Source organism: Phacochoerus africanus, chromosome 6 (genome assembly GCF_016906955.1).
Source record: "Phacochoerus africanus isolate WHEZ1 chromosome 6, ROS_Pafr_v1, whole genome shotgun sequence".
Classification (NCBI taxonomy): Eukaryota; Metazoa; Chordata; class Mammalia; order Artiodactyla; family Suidae; genus Phacochoerus; species Phacochoerus africanus.
The window spans coordinates 66783898-66806333 of record NC_062549.1 but is presented as its reverse complement, the minus strand read 5'-3'; the positions used below and the strand labels follow the sequence as shown (position 1 = coordinate 66806333).

The 22436-nt window shown below is 37.3% G+C and overlaps 1 protein-coding gene across 8 annotated transcripts in view; it reads left to right on the top strand.

The window, feature by feature from the left end:
- Positions 1 to 22436, top strand: part of C6H8orf34 (chromosome 6 C8orf34 homolog) — a 361855-nt gene that overhangs the window by 78110 nt on the left and 261309 nt on the right. For all 8 annotated transcript variants that reach the window (XM_047783787.1, XM_047783785.1, XM_047783789.1 and 5 more), the window contains exon 4: positions 10902 to 11030. In XM_047783787.1, the coding sequence (XP_047639743.1) occupies positions 10902 to 11030 (129 nt within the window). The remainder of the gene's footprint in view (positions 1 to 10901; positions 11031 to 22436) is intronic.

The window sequence follows — 22436 nt, the reverse complement described above, 5'->3', positions numbered from 1 at the left end:
AGTGATATCATATGGTATTTGTCTTTCTCTTTCTGACTTATTTCACTCAATATGAGAGTCTCTAGTTCCACCCATGTTGCTATAAATGGTATTATGTCGTTCTTTTTTATGGCTGAGTAGTATTCCATTGTGTATATATACCACATCTTCCTAATCCAGTCATCTGTCGATGGACATTTGGGTTGTTTCCATGTCTTGGCTATTGTGAATACTGCTGCAGTGAACATGCGGGTTCATGTGTCTCTTTTAAGTAGAGTTTTGTCCGGATATATGCCCAAGAGTGGGATTGTGGGGTCATATGGTAGTTCTATGGATAGATTTCTAAGGTATCTCCAAACTGTTCTCCATAGTGGCTGTACCAGCTTACATTCCCACCAGCAGTGCAGGAGGGTTCCCTTTTCTCCACACCCCCTCCAGCACTTGTTATTTGTGGACTTCTTAATGATGGCCATTCTTACTGGTGTGAGGTGGTATCTCATGGTAGTTTTGATTTGTATTTCTCTTATAATCAGCGATGTTGAGCATTTTTTCAAGTGCTTGTTGGCCATCTGTATATCTTCCTTGGAGAACAGTCTATTCAGGTCTTTTGCCCATTTTTCCATTGGGTGGTTGGCTTTTTTGCTGTTGCGTTGTATAAGTTGCTTGTATATTCTAGAGATCAAGCCCTTGTCCGTTGCATCGTTTGAAACTCTTTTCTCCCATTCTGTAAGTTGTCTTTTAGTTTTCTTTTGGGTTTCCTTTGCTGTGCAAAAGCTTGTCAGTTTGATTAGGTCCCACTGGTTTATTTTTGCTCTTATTTCTGTTGCCTTGGGAGACTGACCTGAGAAAATATTCATGAGGTTGATGTCAGAGAGTGTTTTGCCTAGGTTCTCTTCCAGGAGTTTGATGGTGTCTTGTCTTATATTTACGTCTTTCAGCCGTTTTGAGTTTATTTTTGTGCATGGTGTGAGGGTGTGTTCTAATTTCATTGCTTTGCATGCAGCTGTCCCGGTTTCCCAGCAATGCTTGCTGAATAGGCTTTCTTTTTCCCATTTTATGCTCTTGCCTCCTTTGTCAAAGATTAATTGACCATAGGTGTCAGGGTTTATTTCTGGGTTCTCTATTCTGTTCCATTGGTCGGTCTGTCTGTTTTGATACCAGTACCACACTGTTTTGATGACTGTGGCTTTGTAATATTTCTTGAAGTCTGGGAGAGTGATGCCCCCTGCTTGGTTTTTGTTTTTCAGGATTGCTTTGGCAATTCTGGGTATTTTGTGGTTCCATATATATTTTTGGATTGTTTGTTCTAGTTCTGTGAAAAATGTCATGGGTAATTTGATAGGGATTGCATTGACTCTGTAGATTGCTTTGGATAGTATGGCCATTTTTACAATACTGATTTTTCCAATCCATGAACATGGAATATCTTTCCATTTCTTTACATCGTCTTTGATTTCCTTGATTAATGTTTTATAGTTCTCGGCATATAAGTCCTTTACCTCCTTGGTGAGGTGTATTCCGAGGTATTTGATTTTGTGAGGTGCAATTTTAAAAGGTATCGTGTTTTTGTATTCTTTTCTAATATTTCATTGTTGGTATACAGAAATGCGACTGATTTCTGAATGTTAGTCTTATATCCTGCTACTTTGCTGAATTTATTAATCAGTTCCAGTAGTTTTGGGATTGAGTCCTTAGGATTTTCTATGTGTAGTATCATGTTGTATGCATACAGTGACAGTTTTATCTCTTCTCTTCCTATTTGGTTGCCTTTTATTTCTTTTGTTTGTCTAATTGCTGTGGCTAGGACTTTTAAAACTATGTTGAAGAGCAGTGGTGAGAGTGGGCATTCCCTCCCTGTCTTGTTCCAGATTTGAGTGAGAAGGCTTTCAGTTTTTCTCCATTGAGTATTTTATTATATTTGCTGTGGTTTGTCATAAATGGCTTTGATTATGTTCAGGAGTGTTCTCTCTATACCCACTTTGGCAATTGTTTTGATCATGAATGGGTGTTGGACTTTGTCAAATGCTTTCTCTGCATCTATTGAGATCATATGGTTTTTGACTTTTCTTTTGTTAATGTGGTGTATGACATTGATTGATTTGCTTGTGTTGAACCATCCTTATGAACCTGGGATGAACCCCACCTGGTCATGGTGTACGATCTTTTTAATATGTCATTGGATTCGGTTGGCTAAAATTTTGTTGAGAATTTTTGTGTCTATATTCATCACAGATATTGGCCGACAGTTTTCTTTTTTGGTGGTATCTTTGCCTGGTTTTGGAATTAGGGTGATGGTGGCATTATAGAATGTCTTTGGGAGTGTTCCTTCTTCCTCAACCTTTTGAAAAAGTTTAAGGAGGATGGGCACCAGATCTTCTTTGTATGTCTGGTAGAATTTGCCTGTGAAGCCATCTGGTCCTGGGCTTTTATTTATAGGGAGTGTTTTTATGATATTCAGTTTTCTCTTCAGATAGTATAAATCTTTTGCCTTTTACAAAACACTATTTTTAACCCATTAAATGGTCTTGGCACCCTTGTTTAAAAATTGAGTACTTGAACTTTGGGATTTTTTCCCCTAAAGATTATCTTTAGGCTATCTATGTTCCTTAATAATTCCATATGATTTTTAGGAACAGCTTCTCCATGTATGCAAAAGAAAGGTCATTGAGATTTTAATGGGAAGTCATTTCTGTTGATAGATCACTTTGAGATTATGTGATCTTAACACTCTTAAGGATTCTGGCCCATGAACATCGGTTGCCTTTACATTTATTTAGGTCTTTGTTAATTTCCTTAAACATTGTTTTGTACTTTTAAGTGTGCTAGACCTGCAGCTTGGTTAAGTTTATCCCTTAGTATTTTATTCTTTTATGTGCTGTGGTAAATGGAGTATTTCTTATTTTCTTTTTCTGGTTCTTCATTGGTAGAATTTAGAAATGCAACTGATTTTCAAGTGTTGATCTTATATACTGCAACTTTGCTGAACTTGTTATTAGTTGTAACCATGTTTTTGTGTATTCTTTAGGCTATTCTACATGTAATTTCATGCTGTCTGAAGGTAGAGTTTTATTTTTTCTTTTCCAATTTGGATGCTGTTTGTTTTTCTTGCCTACTTGCTCAGTCTGTAAAATTTAATAGTATTTAATAGAAGTGATGAAAGCAGGCAGTCCTTTCTAGTTCTTCATTTTAAGGGGAAAACTTTCTATTATTTTACCATTCTCCAGATGTTAGCTGTGAGTTTTTCATAAATATCATTTATTATATTTATGGAAAGGAAAGAAATTCCTTTCTACTCCTAGTTTGTTGGGGATTTTGATTATGACAAAATGTTGGATTTTGTCAAAAGCCTTTTCTTCATCAGTGAAGACAATCATACATTTTAAAATTTGTTCTATTAATGTGATTATTACACTAATTTTATATTAAATAAATTTTACATTCATGGGATAAATCCCATTTGGTCATGACACATAATCCTTTTTTTTTTTTTTGTATAATCTTCTTAATATGCTGCTGAATTTGATTTGCTCTTATTTTGTTGAGGGTTTTTACATCTATATTTAGAAAAGATAGTGTGTAGTTTTCTGGTTTTATCTTTATCTTTTGTGTCAGGGCAATGCTGGCTTTGTAAAATGAGTTAAGATATGTTCTTTCCTTTTCTATTTTTTGCAAGTGTTTGAGAAGGACTGGTGTTAATTCTTCTTTAAATGTTTGGTGGAATGAGCCAGTAAGCCAGTAAGCCTCCTTGTCTTGTGCTTGACTTGTTTTTTTTCCTTCCAGACTGGCAGCATGTGGAAGTTCCTAGGCCAGGGATTGAATCCATACCACAGCAGGGACCCAAGCTGCTGCAGTGACAATGCCGGATCCTTAACCTGCTATACCACGAGGGGAATCCTGTGCCTGAGTTTGTTGTGAGGTGTTTGAGTATTGATTCAGTGTGTTTACTTGCTATAGATTTTTTTTTGTTTATTCTTGAGTAACTTTTGATGTTTTGTTTTTAGGCATTTTTCCATTTTATCCAGGTTGTCCAATTTGTTGGGATAAGGTGTTCATAATATTCCCTTATAATCCTTTTTGAAAACAGTTCTGCAGAGTTCCCGTTGTGGGTCAGAGGATTAAGGACCTGAAACTGGTATCCATGAGGATGCAGGTTTGATCCCTGGCACCTTGCTCAGTGTGCTAAGCATCCTGCATTGCTACAAGCTATGGTGGAGGTTGCTGATGTGGCTTGGATCTGGTGTTGCTGTGGTTGTGGTGTATGTAGGCTGGTGGCTGCAGCTCCAGTTTGACCCCTAGCGTGGGAACCTCCATATGCTACAAGTGTGGTCCTAAAACGGAAAAAAAAAAAAATTCTGTAAAGTCTGTAGTGACTTCTTGATCACATTTCCTCTTCTAGTAACTTGAACCTTCATTTTTTTCTTTGTCCATCTAGCTACAGGTTTGTTAATTTTTGAAATCTTTTTCTAAGAATCAACTTTTGGTTTTGTTGATTTTCTCTATTACATTTGTATCTTCTATTTTATTTATGTATATTCTAATATTATTTATATCTAGGTTGGGTATAGTTTGCTCTTCTTTTTCTGTTTCTTTAAGGTATAAAGATTGGTTATTGATATTCTCTTTCTCCCTCTTTAATGTGGACTTTACAGTTATAAATTCCCACCTGCGCACCACCATTGCCGTGTCATATAAGTTAATGGTATGTTGTGTTTTCATTTTCATTTGTCTCAAGATAATTTCTAATTTCTGTTGGGATTTCTTCTTTCACTCATTGATTGTTTAAGAGTGTGTTGTTTAATTTTATTATATTTTTGAATTTTTTGGTTTCTCTCTTGCTTTTTTATCCCACATTCATTCCATTGAGGCCAGAGAAGATACTTTTATGATTTAAGTATTTCAAAACTTGTTGACATTTATTTTGTGGTCTGACATATGGTCTATACTAGAGATTATTCCATGTGCACTTAAGAAGAAGATGTATGGCTGTTATTCGATGAAATGTTCTGTATATGTCTGTTAGATCTAATGTGTCTATGGTGTTGTTCAGGTACTCTGTTTCTTTGTTGATCTGTTTAGTTCTATCCATTATTGACAGTGGATTATTAGAGTCCCCAACTATTATAGAATTCTATTTATACCCTCAGTTATGTCGATGTTTGATTCATATTTTGGGGGCTCTGTTTTTTGGTATGTATGTGTTAAATGATTGTTAAATCTTCTTGACTGGTTGATTCTTTTATCTGTATATAATATTCTTTGTCTTGCAACGTTTTGTCTTCAAGTCTGTTTTGTCTGACATTAGTATAGCCACTCTTGCTCTCTTTGGTTACCATTTTCACAGAATATCCTTCAGTCATTATTTCTTCAAACAATATTCTCCTTTGGGGACTGAAGTTGTGTGCATGTTGGTACATTATACAGATGATGAAGTAAGAGAAGTCATATGACATTTCAAATAATATTTGAATCGTACTTGACAAAATTTATGTCAATTTCTTATTTTAAAACAAAACTGAGTAAGAACACTTCTAGAATAAAAGATATTTTCTTAACTAAAATATTGTCTGGCAGAAATGTTTATGTAATAAATATAAAAAATTTTTGAAGGGGTTGTTTTTAAAAGGAAAAAAGACAATAGTCATTAACTTTTATATGGGGTTCGTATCATTAACATTTATTAGAAAAGATGTTTATTGTTAAAGCTTACTTTAAAATAGATACTATATATTAATTATGTTAGTTTGGTGAAGAACAAAATAACCTTTTAGTTTAGCCAATAGATTGTGGGCTCCAGTAGAATGTCATCTCCACAAGTACAGGGAATTTTGTGACACACATTCCTACTGGTTCACTCCCAGAACCTAGGACAGTGCCTCACACATAGTTTGTGCTGTACAAATGATTGAATAAATTAGTAAATGAGGAGAATTTAAGGATAGATTAGTGCTAAAATGTGTCCTCATCTCAGGAGATAACAGTTTAGAAGCTGCGCATTTTTCAGATAACAAAAAATAGCATCTTATACAATGAAAGCTGGTATAGGTACAGAGATCTGCAGGATAACATTAGTTTTCCATTGTGGTTTGTCATAGAGGAAAAATATGACAAATAGGGTTTGATACAGTTTTTTTCCTATATGGTTCAAGCATTTCTGCTATTAGTGGAATGGTGTTTCTGGTGGAATAGTTGAGGAATGAGTAGGGACTTGGCAGAAAGGACCAAAAGGGCATTTGTCTGTCAATCTCCTGTGCATGATAGTGTGCCCTGATTCTTTTATAGCCATTTCAAATCTGTGATGCAGATGAGAAAATGGAGGTGAGTACATTAGCTTCAGTTAAAACTAATGCTCAGTAATTTTCTTTATGCTTTTGCATTTGGGGGAGTATTTCTCTCTCTCTCTCTCTTTTTTAAATGTTGCATTTAGCACAGAATATGCAAAAGGAAATAGTTGTATATTTGGTACTATTCCTGGGGAAAAAAATGAAAGGACTCTGCATGTGTATAGAAAACTCAAGTTATATAAATATAAGAGAAGGAAGATGGCAACACAGTGTCTTAAAATCATAATATGGAAATTTGGACGGTAGGATACGTGAAGTAATTTTGCTTTTATCAATTTTAAGTATATCATAACTAGTACTGGGAATTCTGGCATATTTTAAGTGAAAGTGTAGTAGTTAGGTGGAACTGTCAGATAAGAATATTAGGATTGGAGTTCTTATTGTGGCTCAGTGGGTTAAGAACCTGACATAACTGTCAATGAAGATGTGGGTTTGATCCCTAGCTTCCCGCAGTGGATTAAGGATCTGGTGTTGGCCTCAAGCTGTGCCATAGGTTGCAGATGTGGCTTGGATCCTGTGTTGCTGTTGCTATGGTGTAGGCCATCAGCTACAGCTCTGATTCAGCTCCTAGCCCAGGAACTTCCATATGATGCAGGTGTGGCCCTAAAAAGAAAAAAAAAAGAGTATCAGCATTTATTAATTTTTAGAAAATAGAATAGAAAGATCTAAATAATTGAAGTTATTTTGGTTCAAAAAGAAATGGATAAACAGTATCTCAAAAGCCATTTGGAGGAAACAGTAGATTTATTATTATTTTAACCTGCAAGTGGAGACCCTTGGTAGAGGTCTCAGAGAGTCAGAGTTGACTAATAAAGAATTGTTCAGAATAAGCCCTGGTCAGTATACAGTAAGCTGTTCGTGAATTAACTACATCATTGTGATTGAATGGAGCATCCCCATCTACACAGTTCTGTGGAAGTGCTTCTACACTGGGGGTGAATTTTGCCTCAGTGATGGTGCAGACTGTCCTGACCTCAGGTTCTTTCACCTCATATGGGTCATATGACGTTTTTGATACTGTTCTGCTGTTTTCTGTGTCTCCTGAGGGTATGTTTTAGAAAATGTATTTAAACTGTAGCCATGAGTTTTAAGATTAAGTATGACCCAAACAAAGTCTTTAATCCACCAGAAACCTTTAGAGATTCTATCTGGAGTCTGTATACTGGGCTGATGACCTCCCAAATCTCCTAACATTATTTATCAAAATGTTTTTAATCTCTTGAAATCATTTAGCATATTTGATTAGACCCTGATTTTACTGTGGCTTTCCTTGCCCTAGATTTGGATCCCATGATATATTGGGTATCACGTATGTAGAAAATTGTCACAAGCTACAAAAATATAAAAAGAACTTTATCTTAGTTTCTCTCAAAAGTTGCTGAGAAGAGGTGCTTGGGTGTCATTTCATTTCTCTATAATACTGCGTATAACCTCCCCAAAACTCAGTGGCTTAAAACAACAATGTATAATGTCTCATGGATCAGTAAATTGTCTAGGCACTTCTGCTGGTCTCACCTGGCCTTGTCTAATGTGGATGCATTCAGATGGTCTGCACAGGCTACTGGGGCAGGCAGGGGACCTGTCTTCTCATTATCTGGAAACGTTGACTGGGATTGATTAGAAAACAGGAAAAAAAATCTATGTTTTTTTTTTTTTTTAGTTTTTTTTTAAAAAAGAAATCTTGATAGGATATTATGGTTATTTCCAGGAAAATTTGATAATGTAATAATGCAGATTAGAGAAGCTATTCAAACAAGGTTAACAAAAGTGCTAATAAATGCTTTGAAGGATCCAGTACAAGTATTGTTTTCTCTCCTTCCTCTTCTGAGTTTCTTGTCCTTGTGCCTTGGCTTGTCCCCTGGAGGTCTCTTGGGGAATGAGTGGTATGCCTTGAATTGTTTTCTAGAACTATTGGTTACAATCACTGCTTCCACTTTCCATTGCTTGAATATTGGTGTGTTGAGGTTAGCTGACGTCTCCATCCTAGAGTCCCTAAACAAAGAAACACAGAGGAAGCAGCTGCATTTTTAAGTTTAGATTTATTTAAATTATGGAAGTAATATTTGCTTATTTTGTCAATGGAAAAAATACAAGCCTGTTGAAAGATAGTCACTCTCCCTTAAATTCTACTCTCTCAGAAATAGTTCATATCTTTTCATATCCTTTGAAATAGTTTGCAACTTTTTACATCCTTTTCTTTGTATAAACCAATATAAAATATTTGTGAGTTGATTTGCTTTATAAAACTGGCTTTAAACTTTACACATTCTTAAGCAGCTTGCCTTTATAAAATAAGCTTCCTTGTAAATATATACATAAGTTTGAGTGTTACCATTTGTTTATGATTATTTTCCAGAGATTATAATATTAATAATATAATAAGATTGCCAGGCTTGTTTTTGGGGTTTTTTTTTGTTGGTTTTGTTGTTGTTGTTGTTTTTGCTTTTTAGGGCAGCACCTACAGAATAAGGAGGATCCCAGGCTAGGGGTCCAGTTGGAGCTGCAGCTGCCAGTCTATGTCACAGCTGCAACAATGCCAGATCTGAGCCGTGTCTGCGACCTACACCACCGCTCATGGCAACGCTGGATCCTTAACCCACTGAACGAGGCCAGGGATTGAACCCGCATCCTCATGGATCCTAGTCAGGTTCGTTAACTGCTGAGCCATGGTGGGAACTCCAGTATGTGCTTTATTATAGTAAATATTTCTAAATTACTTTTAACAAGGTGGCAGAAAAATGTTTTCAATAGTTTGAAGCTGTCTTTCCTACAGCCTTACCGTATAAATATTTTTAAATTTTACTTTTATCAAAACAAAAATATATGTGGTTTAAAAGGCAAATTAGTACCACAAGGCAACAGTGTTCTTTTTCTCCTGTTCTGCTTCTAATATGGAACCACTTTTAACTTAGTTGTTTCTTTTGGTACATAGATCTACATATCTAAATATACAAGGTACTTACATAGTTCTCTTTTAGTTTTTAAATTTGAGGCATCTTCTCTTGACCTGCTTCAAGATTTTGTGCTTTGTACCTGGGGCCCATCACATCCTCACAGTACAGACAGGCAGAGATTTCAGTTATTGCTTAATAGATACTTTACATTGATATTTTTATGATTGTATCAGTCTTTTTCACAGTAAAACCATAAGATAGCCAAATATTAATCCGTTTCCAGAATTAATAATTGGCTTGTTTTTCTCTTTGCTTTGCTTTCTCTGTGCCCATTACGAATGCTTCACCCTGCCTTAAAGTGATAAACACTCTCAGTATGATCAAACACATCAAGTATCTCTCTATCTTATTTTAGTTTGTATTTTATACTTTATTTCATTTTAAGAGTTTTAGAGACTTCTCTCCTGTAGTCCTTTGTCCTCTTGCTCCACTCTTGACTCCTCGGTTTCCCACCTTTCTCTCAGCTGTCTGCTGAGACCATCCTTTACTGTCATCCTGAGGATTCCCTTTTCCTTTTTCTCATTTAAGATTATGTTTCCTGAATCCCAGTCTCTCCCCTTTCAGTTTACTTATTTATTTTGGTGGATCCACCTCCATTAGGAGTGTTCTGAAAAAGAGTGCTTGCCAGATGCATTTTTGAGTCCTTACAAGTATCTTGATTGGTTCTTTAATTGGGGATAAAATTCCAAGTTAGAAGGAATCTTTAGTTGGAATTTTGAAGGAATTTTCCCTATGTCTTCTGGGGCCAAGCATCACTATTAAGTCTGATCACAATTTGATTTGCAGTTTTTGTCCCTGAAAGCTTTTAAAGATGTTTTCTTCATTGCCACTGTCATAAAACTTTGTGATAATATGCCTTGGATTGTACTAGACATTTTATGGTTCCTTCTAATCTTAAAGGCAATTATGTTTATTATTTTATATCCATATTACTTTGGCATTGATCCTCGATTGATGCTTTGATGTTTAAATGGTATGAAATGTCCACTTTTTTTTTTGGCATATCTCTCTTCAGGGTCTAGGTTTCTGTATTCTCTACCTTCTAAGTCCACTTGCTATGTCCATTTACCACACGTCAGCTCATTTTGCATCTTCCAAAAAAATGCTACTTTTTCTTGACTATTAATATCTTCTCTCCTTGTTCAATCAATTCTTTGACAAAAGAAAAATACCATAATATAATTTTAGTGGGAATTTGAGGGAAAGTGAAGATAAACACAAATATTTAGTCTTCTGTGTTTTATCAGAAGTTCATGAGAAATTCTTAAAAACACTTAACTAATTGCTCATGAGGAAGGTAGCAATTATTTTTTAAGCTGATAAGACATAATATAAAATATACTTTGTGTATTTTTCCCTAAATTATAGACATTATTAGTTTTAAATCAGTACCTGAATTTTCTTTTTTCTGCAAACACTGTCGCACTTTCCTTACTTGCTCAGTTAAAACATTTCTTAACACCTAACTTTGTAACCTTCCCTCTGTTTGCTCATAAGAAAACCATTTCCAAGACAAAACATTTTTATTCTTACACTGATCTTGATACAATCTTTCACATAATCATGAATAGTAATTTTTTTTTCTTATGTAGCATGCTTATGAAGTAATCATTTTTTTTAAACATAGTGCCAAGGTCAGTAGATCATCCTAAGTGGAACTGGCGGACTAAACCAGAAAGCCGTGATTTTGATGAATTGAACCACATCCTTCAGGAGAGCAAGAAACTGGGAAAAGCCCTTGAGAATCTCTCTCGAAGTAAGTTAATTTACTTGATTATAATTGGAATTCCTAACCAATATTAAAGTAGAAACATTCTTCGCTATTACTAGTAACCTATTTCCAATAGTTTGATTACAATTCCATGGGAAGTTGAAGAGTTCTAAGGGCATGAGAATGAAACTGGGGACTGATCTTGCATGTTCCAGAATTCATGGGAAGACTGGTTATATAGAGTAGGAGGAGCTGTAGGACCCCCCCCCCCATCCCCAATGGCTGTTTGATTCCAGTCTCTACAAGGTCTCTGTTAGTTACCCATGTCAATTGTACACCTGATGGTATCTTATTCAGTCTTCTCTTTTGAACCCAGTTGTTTTGTTTCATCCCAGGTAATGTACCTCTGTGTTGCTTCTGTTGAGTTTTTGATGTCTCTGAACTTTTTAAGGAGAGTGACTGGGCCAGATTCTTCTTAGAATCCTTTCAGAGCCTAGCAACATTCCTCTTTATAAAAGCAGTGATTTCTAATCCAAGGGCCTGGGTTAGAAGTTTTGCTCTGTCACCTATGAGGTGAATAACCTCAGGTAAATCATTGGTCCTCTTACTTCCAAATCAAAAAGACATGATTCTTTCTCCTCCTGATATGTGGGAAGGTTTAAAGTGATGTATTTCAGGTAAAAATTTTAAATTTTATTGTCATGAGAGTAGACAATCAAACAATTGTTTTGATTTGATAAATGCATTCTATATATGTGGAAATACATATATACTTTATGGCTTTAGTAGTGAGTTCAAGGTATTTCTGTCTTTCTCTGGTTCTTCCGTTATCTCTCGGTTTTAAAAATTAGGTTCCTTTAGAAGCATATTAATGCTGTGGCCTCACTGAAATTTTTTGTTTTTGTTGTTATGGAATGTTAAAAAACTGTTAAATGGAAAATTGAATACTAGCAGATTCTAATAGATTATATTTTAGGATCAGTATCTTTTTTAAAATTGCAAACTGTTACTAGTTTCATGATTTGTTTTAAAGTTAAAAATTTCCCTTGGTATATTTTGGGAGAAGTAGTGTATGTGTGTGTGTTATATATTACATAGGAGTTTGTATATTGTATTATGCATGTATTTTATTGTATTATAATTCTATATAGAGGTAGATTTAGTTTTCATGCTTCTTAATATATAACACATTAAAACCTTTTTAATTAGACTTTTGTGCGGTGAACCTATCTCAGAAGTTAACTTGCCTATAATAGGGTCTCATAATTTTTCCATTAGTAGAAACTCTCTGGTTGGAGTTTGAGGAAGTCCTGCTTTTGGCAAGTTTTACTTTTGGTGCAAATGATGATAAAGTGAGTTTTCTGCTAATTGCTATAGTCATAAATATTATAGTCATGAAAAGAACCTTATCCTATTATGTATCAAAGGCTTATATTAAAATATATATCTGTATAGATAAATATGTCTTCATCCTTTGGGCAGAATCTGTGGCTCTTTATAGACTCTCAGTTTATCAATAAACATGAGTTTAAAATATTGAAGAATATACCCAATTGTTACACATCCTCACAAATCAATTTTTTGTCTTTTTAAATATGCTACCTTTAAAATACTTGTTATATCATTGTTAATTTGTAAGAAAGCATTTTACTCCTCCTAAAACATTTTAATAAAGGAGTTTGCTATACTTCTAGATCTGTAGCAGAAACATCAAGATTTATGCCATGGTCTGTCCCAGGAAATCTGGGAGTAAGTAGCCTTAGGTAGGGCCTTACAGCCGAGTCCTCTGAGTGGAAGCTAGTGAGGGCCATGACAGAGGCTCATTTAATTCATGCAGGAAGGTCTGGAGAAATACAATGACAGGGGGATAGTGTCTGATGGGGAGAGTAGAAGAGCTTCAAGGCCGAAGAAATTGTAGGGTGAGTCAGTAGATTGGCCAGAATGGGGTATAACACTCAGCTTCTGTATGTGATGTGTATGATGGAGAGTTGCTTTTGGCTTCACTTGGTCATTTTAAAGGGCTCTATTTTTTTTTGTGTGTGGCAAAAATGGTGGTGGTTAATGCAGGGATGAGGGAGCAGTGGTCATACGGTAGGGGATCGCTCATTTCTCCGTATAAGTTTTTTGAGTCTCTTTGGGAACAAAGTGGTACTTTCTTGGATGGCTTAAGTTTCTGTGATTTTCACTATCTGAGATTTAACACTAACTTCTTGTTTAGGCCCAGCATGTGTCAAACTCTAACTTTTTTTTTGTCTTTTTAGGGCCACATCTGTGGCGTATGGAAGTTCCCAGGGTAGGTGGGTCAAATCGGAGCTGCAGCCACTGGCCTACACCACAGCCACAGCAACACCAGACCCAAGATCCCTGACTTCTCATTGGCTGTCAGCCAAGGGTTCTCAGAAATTGGAGGCCATTCATAGGTCCTTGCCTTATGGCCTTTTTCTCTTACGGTTTGCTGTTTCTTCTTTTTTTCTTTGTTTTTATGGGTATACTTGCAGCATATGAAAGTTCCTAGGTTAGTAGGTGAATCCCAGCTGCATCTGCAACCTACGCCACAGCTCGCAGCAACGTTGGATCCTTAATCCACTGAGTGAAGCCAGGGTTTGAACCTGTATCCTCATAGGCACTATGTTGAATTCCTAACTCGCTGAGCCACAATGGGAACGCCACGGTTTGCTATTTCTTCCTTGAAGCCACTGGGGAACAACTCTCTGAAGCTTTGCCATCTTTTAAGAGGCTCACTTGGTTAGGTCAGGGCTACCAGCATAACCTCCCTTCTGATTTATTCAGTCAGCTGGTTAGTAACCAAATCAAGAGAGTGATACCCTTTCACATTCAGTGGCTCCACCATGCAGACTCAGAGGGAAAGGACTGCACAGATGTGTGTCTCGGGAACTATCCCACAACTCTGCCTACCTCAGGTATTGTTAGTGTTATTACTGTTTATTCCTAACAGCCTATAACATACTTCAACCAAGCACTGCCCAACAGAAGCGTAATAGGAGCCAAATATATTAAAATCATATATATTTGATTTTATATTTTCAAATAGGCACGTTACCAAAAAAAGCAAAAAGAAACTTATGAAATTAATGTAAATATTTTAATTCAGTATTTCCAAATTATTATCCATTTAATAATGTGTATTCCATGTAAAAAACATTGTTGAGGTATTTTACATTCTTTTCTTTCATGCCGAGTCTTCAAAAATGTGGTGCAAATTGCATTCTACAGCACATCTCAACATGGATGAGCCATGTTTCAAATGCTCAGTAGCCAGGTGATGAGTGGTCCTGTGTTAGTCACTGTAGCACCAACAAATGTTAAAAGCAAACATGCAGAAGCTCCTCTCTTGAGTTTGAGTTACCTCAGACAGCATCAGAGTTTCTTTTTCCTCCCAGACAGCATCAGACTTTCTTTTTCCTCTTTCTTCCCAGTTTTCACAGTGGTTAACACACATGGTCTGCACTTGCTTTCACACCTCTGTGCAAGTTACATTATTGCATCTGCAGTTACATTATTGCACATTATTGTAACTATATTATAAATACAGCTACATTATTGCACCTGCCATTCTGCTCAGACCTTTCCCATCCTGTTCACCAAGTGAGTCCAGATTGTCAAACTGAATGAATGGTGTTCCTCATCTTACAAAATTGCTCTGGTAGTTTTAACACCATTGATTACTGTGACTTCAGACTCTCAGATCTTCTTGTTTCTGGGACCTGACCCTTATTTGATCGTTCTTGAATATCCTACACGTCTTCTCTTGTAGGCGTTATTCTGACACTCCTCTTTCTGTCCTGCCACTCTAAGTGCTGTTCCCACAGTTCATTCTCTGCCTCTGTTCTTTCAAATGCTTTCTGCATCCAACCTTAGCCTCCCTCATAGATTTATTCCCCCACACAGCTAGCTCAGATGAGTATTTCCCATCCAGACTGTCTGTGCTTTTATGCAGGATATCTAAAGCCTGTCTCCCATGGCTATCCCACTGCCATGCTAAACTCAGGGTATCGCCCTCTTTAACGTGACCTTTATTCTGCAGGGTTCATCTCAGCTGGTGGCACCAGCACTTACCGGTTCAGCCAAACTGGAGCCCTTTTAGACTCATCTCTCTCCCTAACTGTTAATAATTAATTACCCACATCTTCCTCTGTCTTAGGTCTGATTCTCTTCTCCACCCCTATTGGCACTCTGTAATTCACACTCCCAACACCACTGACCGGATCATTGGTTTGTCTGTTTAACAAGTTCTATTTTGTTTCATTTCTTTCCTGCTCTTTGACAGAAAAAAGCAGGTGTAGCCCCTGCCCTTACTGAGCTTATGGCTGGAGGGACCCCGTAACCTTATGTTAAGGGAGTCTCATGGCCACAATCTCTGGCTTAATCCGATGCAAGTATTAGTCACTCAGGGAATAGCTTGGGGCAGGGTGACAGAGATAAGCTATTCTATCCTGTTATTCTGCCATCTTTAGCACTTGACTTTCAAGGGTCCTGCAAGCAGAAAGAAACAAGAGAGGGTTATGGGGGCTGGTTTCCAATTCCATAGAGATGGATGTGCCCACATTAAATCACCCACATTCTACAGCTGACTGCAGGGTAGGCTGGGCAATGTGGTCTGGCTTGCACGCCTAGGAGAAATATGGAAAAGATTGAGGAATGAATAACCAGTCCTGCCCCCACTCTTGTTTGTCTGTTCCTCCAGTCAGCCCTTACTGCACCCAGAGTGGTGGATCTAAAGTGAAGACCTGATATCACTTGCCGCAGTGTTTCAGGGGCTCTTTAGAACTTTATGGAAGGAGCCCCATACTCTGACCTTTAATTGTGTTTCCATATCATCTCTCATGACTCATCATCAGGCTAGTTATGCAGCAGCAACCTGGGAGTTTTTCACACTCACTGATGTTCCTCCGTTTTGTGTGTTAGCTTATGCTGTGCCTGCGCCCTGCTTGTCTCCACTACTCCCATTTCCACCAAGCCACTTTCTGCTCCTCTCTTTAGCCTCAGGTCAAATGCCACTTAATGGTTTATTGCTCTGTCTTTCTCTGGACTGGATTTAGTACCCCTCTTCTTGTGCTTGCATGCTTTTTTCTGCATACACTTAAATGCTCTGATCTGTTTTCACAGAACCCTGGACTTTGAGCTTCAGGGAGGTGGGGGCATCCTGCACCTGGACGCCCCAGCGTGTAGCACAGTGATTAGCCTATAACTCAGTCATGATTTGCTGGGTGAGTGCCAGCTGTGGTTTCATTTCTTCCTGAAACATCTTTGTGACCCCTCCCTCACTTTTTCTTCACTGCAGATCTGCCTTGTGCTTCTCTAAGTGTAATCCTTTGATATCAGCTGACTTGGGTTTTGGTATTTGCAGATTTGATTTGTTTGCTGAGATCTTTAGCTTTAACTGTGGCCTATTTATTGAAGGAGTTATGCCTAAAAATAAATAGATCTGTAAGCAAGTAGGAGCCTCAGGCTTTTGCTGCTTTTGGCAGTTTTCTCTGAAGCGAGGCAATGATAGGATGAGTATCTTTAGTCCATTTAGATGTTGGTCTACAGATTGTAGTTCACGTGAAACACTGGCTGGAGCTTTTCCAAGGAAGAGAGCCCAGCTGTTGGGAGAACAGAGGACAGATATTTATGCTCTGTGACTGATAATGGCCATATGGACTCGGCCAAGAAAAAAATAACAAATGACTTTTTTAGTTCATCAATCATGAGCATCCCCCAAAAGTCTTTTTTTGACAAACAGCCTGAGTAGTTAGAGAATAACAGCCTATGAATGAAAATGGAAGCAGATAATATGGCAGTTTTTTGTTTATTCATTTACCACATTCATTTATCTAGTCTTCACACAGTTATGTGGGAATGGAAGGTGAACAGCATGTGTGCACACCTCAAGAACCTTTTAGTAGGAGAGATGGGTGTGAACAGCAGAATTTCAAAGGCTTGTACAGGTGCTTTAGGAGAACTGTGCAACTGTAAAAAAGCCTCCAACAAGGAGGTTTAGGGCCAGCCTGGTGGAGATGGTACCTGAATGGAAGGTATAAGGATAAAAAAGTGAAGCTTAGGAAAAAGGAGAGTAGAGATTATCATGAGGAGGGATGTTCCTTACAGAGAGAGAAGCATGTGTACAAGAAGAAAGAAGAAAACTCAAAGAAAAATTTCAAAGGAGGAAACTTTGTATTATTGAGGCATTGAGGATGAAATGAGTAATAAAGACAATGAAAAGAGAAGTCTTGGCAGCAGGGGAGCCAGGGGCCGAGGAATTTTATGCTGCAGGGATCTTGTAAGCAGGTTATGGATCCTGTGTTTTTGAAGCATCACTTTGGTGTGGAGTGGAAGATAGAATTGATACCATCCTTGACTCAGGGCAAAGACAAGATGAAGAGATCCTGGGGTAGAAAAGAGGGACTGGTTTAAGAAATGTAGATTAAAAGATTAAGACTCATTGCTATGAATGAAGGGTGAGACTGAAATGAGAATGATATGTTTAGGTTGTTTTTATTTTTTGGTTTTGTTTATAATCAAGGTGACTGGGTGCTTCCTCTGCCTGAGATAAGAATTCTAGAGGGTTTGAGGGTGACGGAGGAATGTTACTTCAAACTCCAGTTTCGGACACCTTGGGGCATCCAAACTGTTCATAGCCTTCCTCTGTTCCCAGCAGTCCCATCTCTATCATTGTAATTATAGCCTACTTGAGAAGTTTGATTATGGATGTAAATATGGGAATCTTTAGTATATAGGGAAAAAGAATCCACAATCTCCTCCCCTCAACACACACATCATCGACATTTGAGATACAGAGAGAAAAGTGTTCTTGTTGAGGACATGGAAAAGGAATTTTTCTGAGAGGTGAGTAAAAACCAAGTAGAAAGCTTCCAAAAAATCAAAGAGGGACCATATTTCAGAAAATCTAGGTGACAGATAACATGGTACAGAAAAAGGATGGGAAATATATCCATTGTGAGTGCAGCCATCTCCAAGGTATGTGTCTACTCTTTACTGCGGTGGGATTCATAATAGGAAAAGTTGGAAATTAAGTACCTTTTATTAGAGAAAGAAAATGGATAGAGAAATCCTGGTACATTCATGCAGTGGTATACTTTATTGTCTTTTAAAAATGATACTGTAGATACTGTAGTGTCCTTTGAAGACTGAAAGAGCTAGTCAAGGATAAAAATGAGCATGTGCTCCTAGAGCAGGGTCAGCATACTCTGACCTGTGAGCCAGTTCCAGCCTGTTTTTGTAACCCATGAGCTGATAATTCTGTTTCTTATATTTTAAAATGGTTGTTTAAAAGAAGAAGAAAAAAATGTATATGGATACAATACAGACCATCTGTGACTCGTGGAGTATAAAATATTTGCTGTTTACCTCTTTTTCAGAAAGTTTTGTTAACTTTTGATCTAGGGTAACCACATCGAAGATAGAATCTCTCAATTTGTAGCTAGAATTCCCCTTGCTCTGAGAGTAGTGAGCAGCCTTCCTAAAGAGTGTTTTAATTGACAAATGGTCAGGGGTAGCTCCAGGGTGTCAGCAGTGTTCTGTTTAATATGTGTGACACTTATAGGGGTATTGACTTTTAACACAAAGCTTTATACTCAGTGATGTGCTGGTATGCTAATTCTAAAAATAACCCATAATTTGGAGCATTTGCCAAGTTCCATGCTGTAAATGCAACTACCATGTCTCCTTTTAAGTTACCAAAGTGATGTTGCCAAATGAGGAGTTGGGAAGAGTTGTGCTGGGTTGGTTTTTCAGAAGCCAGTTTGAACCAGCTCCAGCACAGCACTGCTGTTTTCAACCTGCATGCTCTGTTCTATGTCTGTGTGTTATTTCACAATTGAAAAAAAGAAATCTTTTTGAAAAAGGAAGAATTGGGAGAGACTGTCTCTACATTCTGATATTATTGGTTTTTTTTTTTTTTTTTCCAGTAGGGAATCAGACTTTGGAGAAATAGCTAGTTCTTTTTCATACCATATGAATCATCTGCCCTACTCTCATGAAATGAATTACACTCAGCTGTAAAGAATTGTGAACAGTTGGCTACTTTCCTTTCTTCTAGCTACAACCTGATTCTAACTCTGTGGCTAACCTGATGCCTAGGGAAATGGAAATCTTAGTGGCACAGATAGCGCTTGTTTACTTAATCCAGCACAGCTGGGAATAAATTTCTGATACCACTGAGACCCCTTTGAAGGTTGGAATAAATGGGAACACCCATAAGTTGAAGGACACAAAGCATCCAGATAGGTTTGCACTACAGCAGAATCAGAAACCAACCTCATATGCCTGTGGGAGCCCTTGCCTCCTTACCTAGAAGATAAGCTTAGTTTCTAAGGGAACTGCTTTCCCACTGCTTCCTCAAGAAGCACACTTCTCTCTGGACACCACTGCTGCCTTAAGCCAAGCCTCTGGCTATTGTGAAAGAACCGTATTTCCTTTAAGAACTCACTCTGGTTTTAAGGAAGAGAGTGAGTTCTGTATGCACCAAGCATCCCATAATCAAATCCTGGGCCTTATCATTTCCTTATGACATGTTGTAGCAGTGCACTATATTTTCTCCTGCATATTCTGTTCCCCACTGTACCTTATTTTCTATAAACTTTAAAAATACAACTTGAAATATGATAGATTTTTAAGAGTTAATTAAATACTTAAAAATGGTTAGTCTTCTCTCAGGGAATAGCTATGTTCTGCTAGGCACTGAGAGAAATATTTTGGCTACTCAGTATAAATGGTTCTCATTAGAGCTTCATGCTTCTGTAAAGAAGTGTTCTTCAACATTCTTTCATCTGCTTTTACTTGGTTTAAGCTTTGATTAAAAATAAAATACAGATTACTTACAAACTATTGAGTACATTTTCCTGTGCTGTACAGTAGGTTCTTTATCATCTATTTTATACAGTAGTTTGTATACTCTATAGTTTGTAATAATCTCTATGGGAAAAAAATAATGGATATATTTATATGTATATCTGATTCACTTTGCTGTACACCTGAAACTAATGCAACATTGTAAGTCAACTATACTCCAATAAAATTTTAAAAAAGAATAAAAATGAAATATAGAAGAGAAAAAATCCTAGGTAGTTTGACATGAGTAATGGAGAGCCTAAAGAATTATAAGTAGTAGAGATTTATTTAGATAAATTCTTAGGCAAAATCATCAAAATATTTAAATGTTAAGGAAATATATTAGGTATCTGAAAAAATTTGTAAGACCGGACACTTAGAACAATTATCCCCAGACCAAGTTTCCCATTTAGTTAATTTGTGCTTTATTCTGGGACCCATCAGTTCTCACACATTATTATGTCTTCATAACAGCCTTTTTATTCATCTTAATTTTCTTGGCCCTGCAAAACAGGTCCTGATACTTGCTATAATGGACAGTAGACAGGATGCAAGGAGCTAGCTCACGAGTGAGGTGTAAGTTCTGTGTGGTGTGTATTTTGACCATTCAAGGCCATTTGATTTATTTATTTATTTTATAGTATAGGAACTATACTTATTTTATTTTATTTTATTTTATTTTTGTCTCTTTTTTGCCTCTTCTAAGGCTGCACCCACAGCATATGGAGGTTCCCAGGCTAGGGGTCTAATCAGAGCTGTAGCTGCCGGCTACACCAGAGTCACAGCAATGCGGGATCCGAGCCGCGTCTGCAACCTACACCACAGCTCACGGCAACGCCGGATCGTTAACCCACTGAGCAAGGCCAGGGATCGAACCCGCAACCTCATAGTTCCTACTCGGATTCATTAGCCACTGAGCCATGACGGGAACTCCAGGCCCTTTGATTTATTTGTTAGTTCTTGGCTACACTCTGTTACTGCTACCTTTATGAATAGTGGATTCGTAAGTCTGAGGTGTAAGAGAAATTTAAGCTTTCTAAAAATTGAGTTAGGAAACTCTTTTTGTAGGGCCACAAGGGCATTAATGCAGAAACAATCAAGAGAGTTTCAAAAATCCCAGACAGATGAGTAATGGGTTTTTTAATTCCATATATCTAATTTTTATGATTTTGGATGAGAAAGAGAATTTCATTTTATATATCTACTCTATTTTTCTGTCTTTTAAAATAGATTGTCTTTTAAACATTTATTTTTAAACAATATATTCAGTTTTGATCTTGAAATAATATTGGAAAGGAACTTTTTATAATACATTAATGTAAATACAAAGCATTTAAGATATATATTTGGCTTTTATAAACTGGAATAATATGCTTTAAATCTCCTATAGACTGTGACATAAACCATTTGGTACTCTGTAAAATACCTAAATTATCTTGAAATCTTAGTTATTCCAAGGGACCCTTAATAATTCCATATGCTTTTTAAACCCAGACATTCATAAATGTGTGGTATGTAAGACGTTTAGAAGTGCTCATGATTGCCTGAGAAGCTTTGGGATCTCTGTCTCAGATTGTACTCCCCTGCTGGACGGTCTTTACCACACACAGCCAATAGTGACACTGCCCAGCTGCATGAAGCCCTCTCTCATATTGTTCAAAGAGCTACCTTTGTGATACAGCAAGTCTTTGAATAATTGTTAAGCTTAGGTCACCTCAAATCCCCAGTCATGGCTCAACTCCCTTTTAGTGTAGTGACACATAAAAGTTCTTGGTTGCCAACTGTTACGAAAAAAGACTTTCTCACAGGATATTGTTGCGAAAAATGCATCTTGAGTATACCTGTGTTTCTGGTTTTATCTACAGGGGAAGAATGGTGCCATTTATTGAGATGAAATAGGCTTATTTTTTCTACTTTGTGTGTGATTAATATATTAGTTTAGTGGACTGAGATAATACAGCAATTGGTAAAGTATCCTCCACAGACATTCTGTGCTTGAGCAGTGAGGCAATCTTTACTCAGATTTATTTTCTTGAGACTATTTTCAGATTTTCTTTTCCAACCCAGCTTATTCTTTCTTTCTTGTGCTTCATAGTCTGCTGGACTTTGGCTTCTATCTGTTCTTATTTTCTCTGTGTCCTTGGACTTCACACTTTAGAACCCTCCTTGTCTCTTGGCCCATCCCACACTGGGGTTTGGCCCAAACCTGAGGGCTGGCTGCACCTGCTGCAATGCCTGGCCACAGCGCCTGTGTGCAGCCATAGGCACACCAGTGTTCAAAAAAGGAGGAAGTGAGATGGAGAGGATGGCGTCTTTAGCCTGGCGTTTTGCAATTGAAATGCTCGCAGGGATTCAGCACCTAGCTCAGGAAGAAGGACTGCTGGTCATGAAGGTTTGCTAGCCAAAGAAGATAAAAATGTCAGTGGTATGGTTTAGGTTACCAAGGAAAGTATACCCTTGGTATTTCAGGAGAGGATGCCCTAGCCCCAAAGAAGAGGATTCCTGTGAAGGAGATAAAGAAGAGGATAAAAAAGAGAGGCCAGCATTTCAAGAAAGAGAGTGAAGTTAACAGAGTCTACCATTGCAAAGAAACAAATT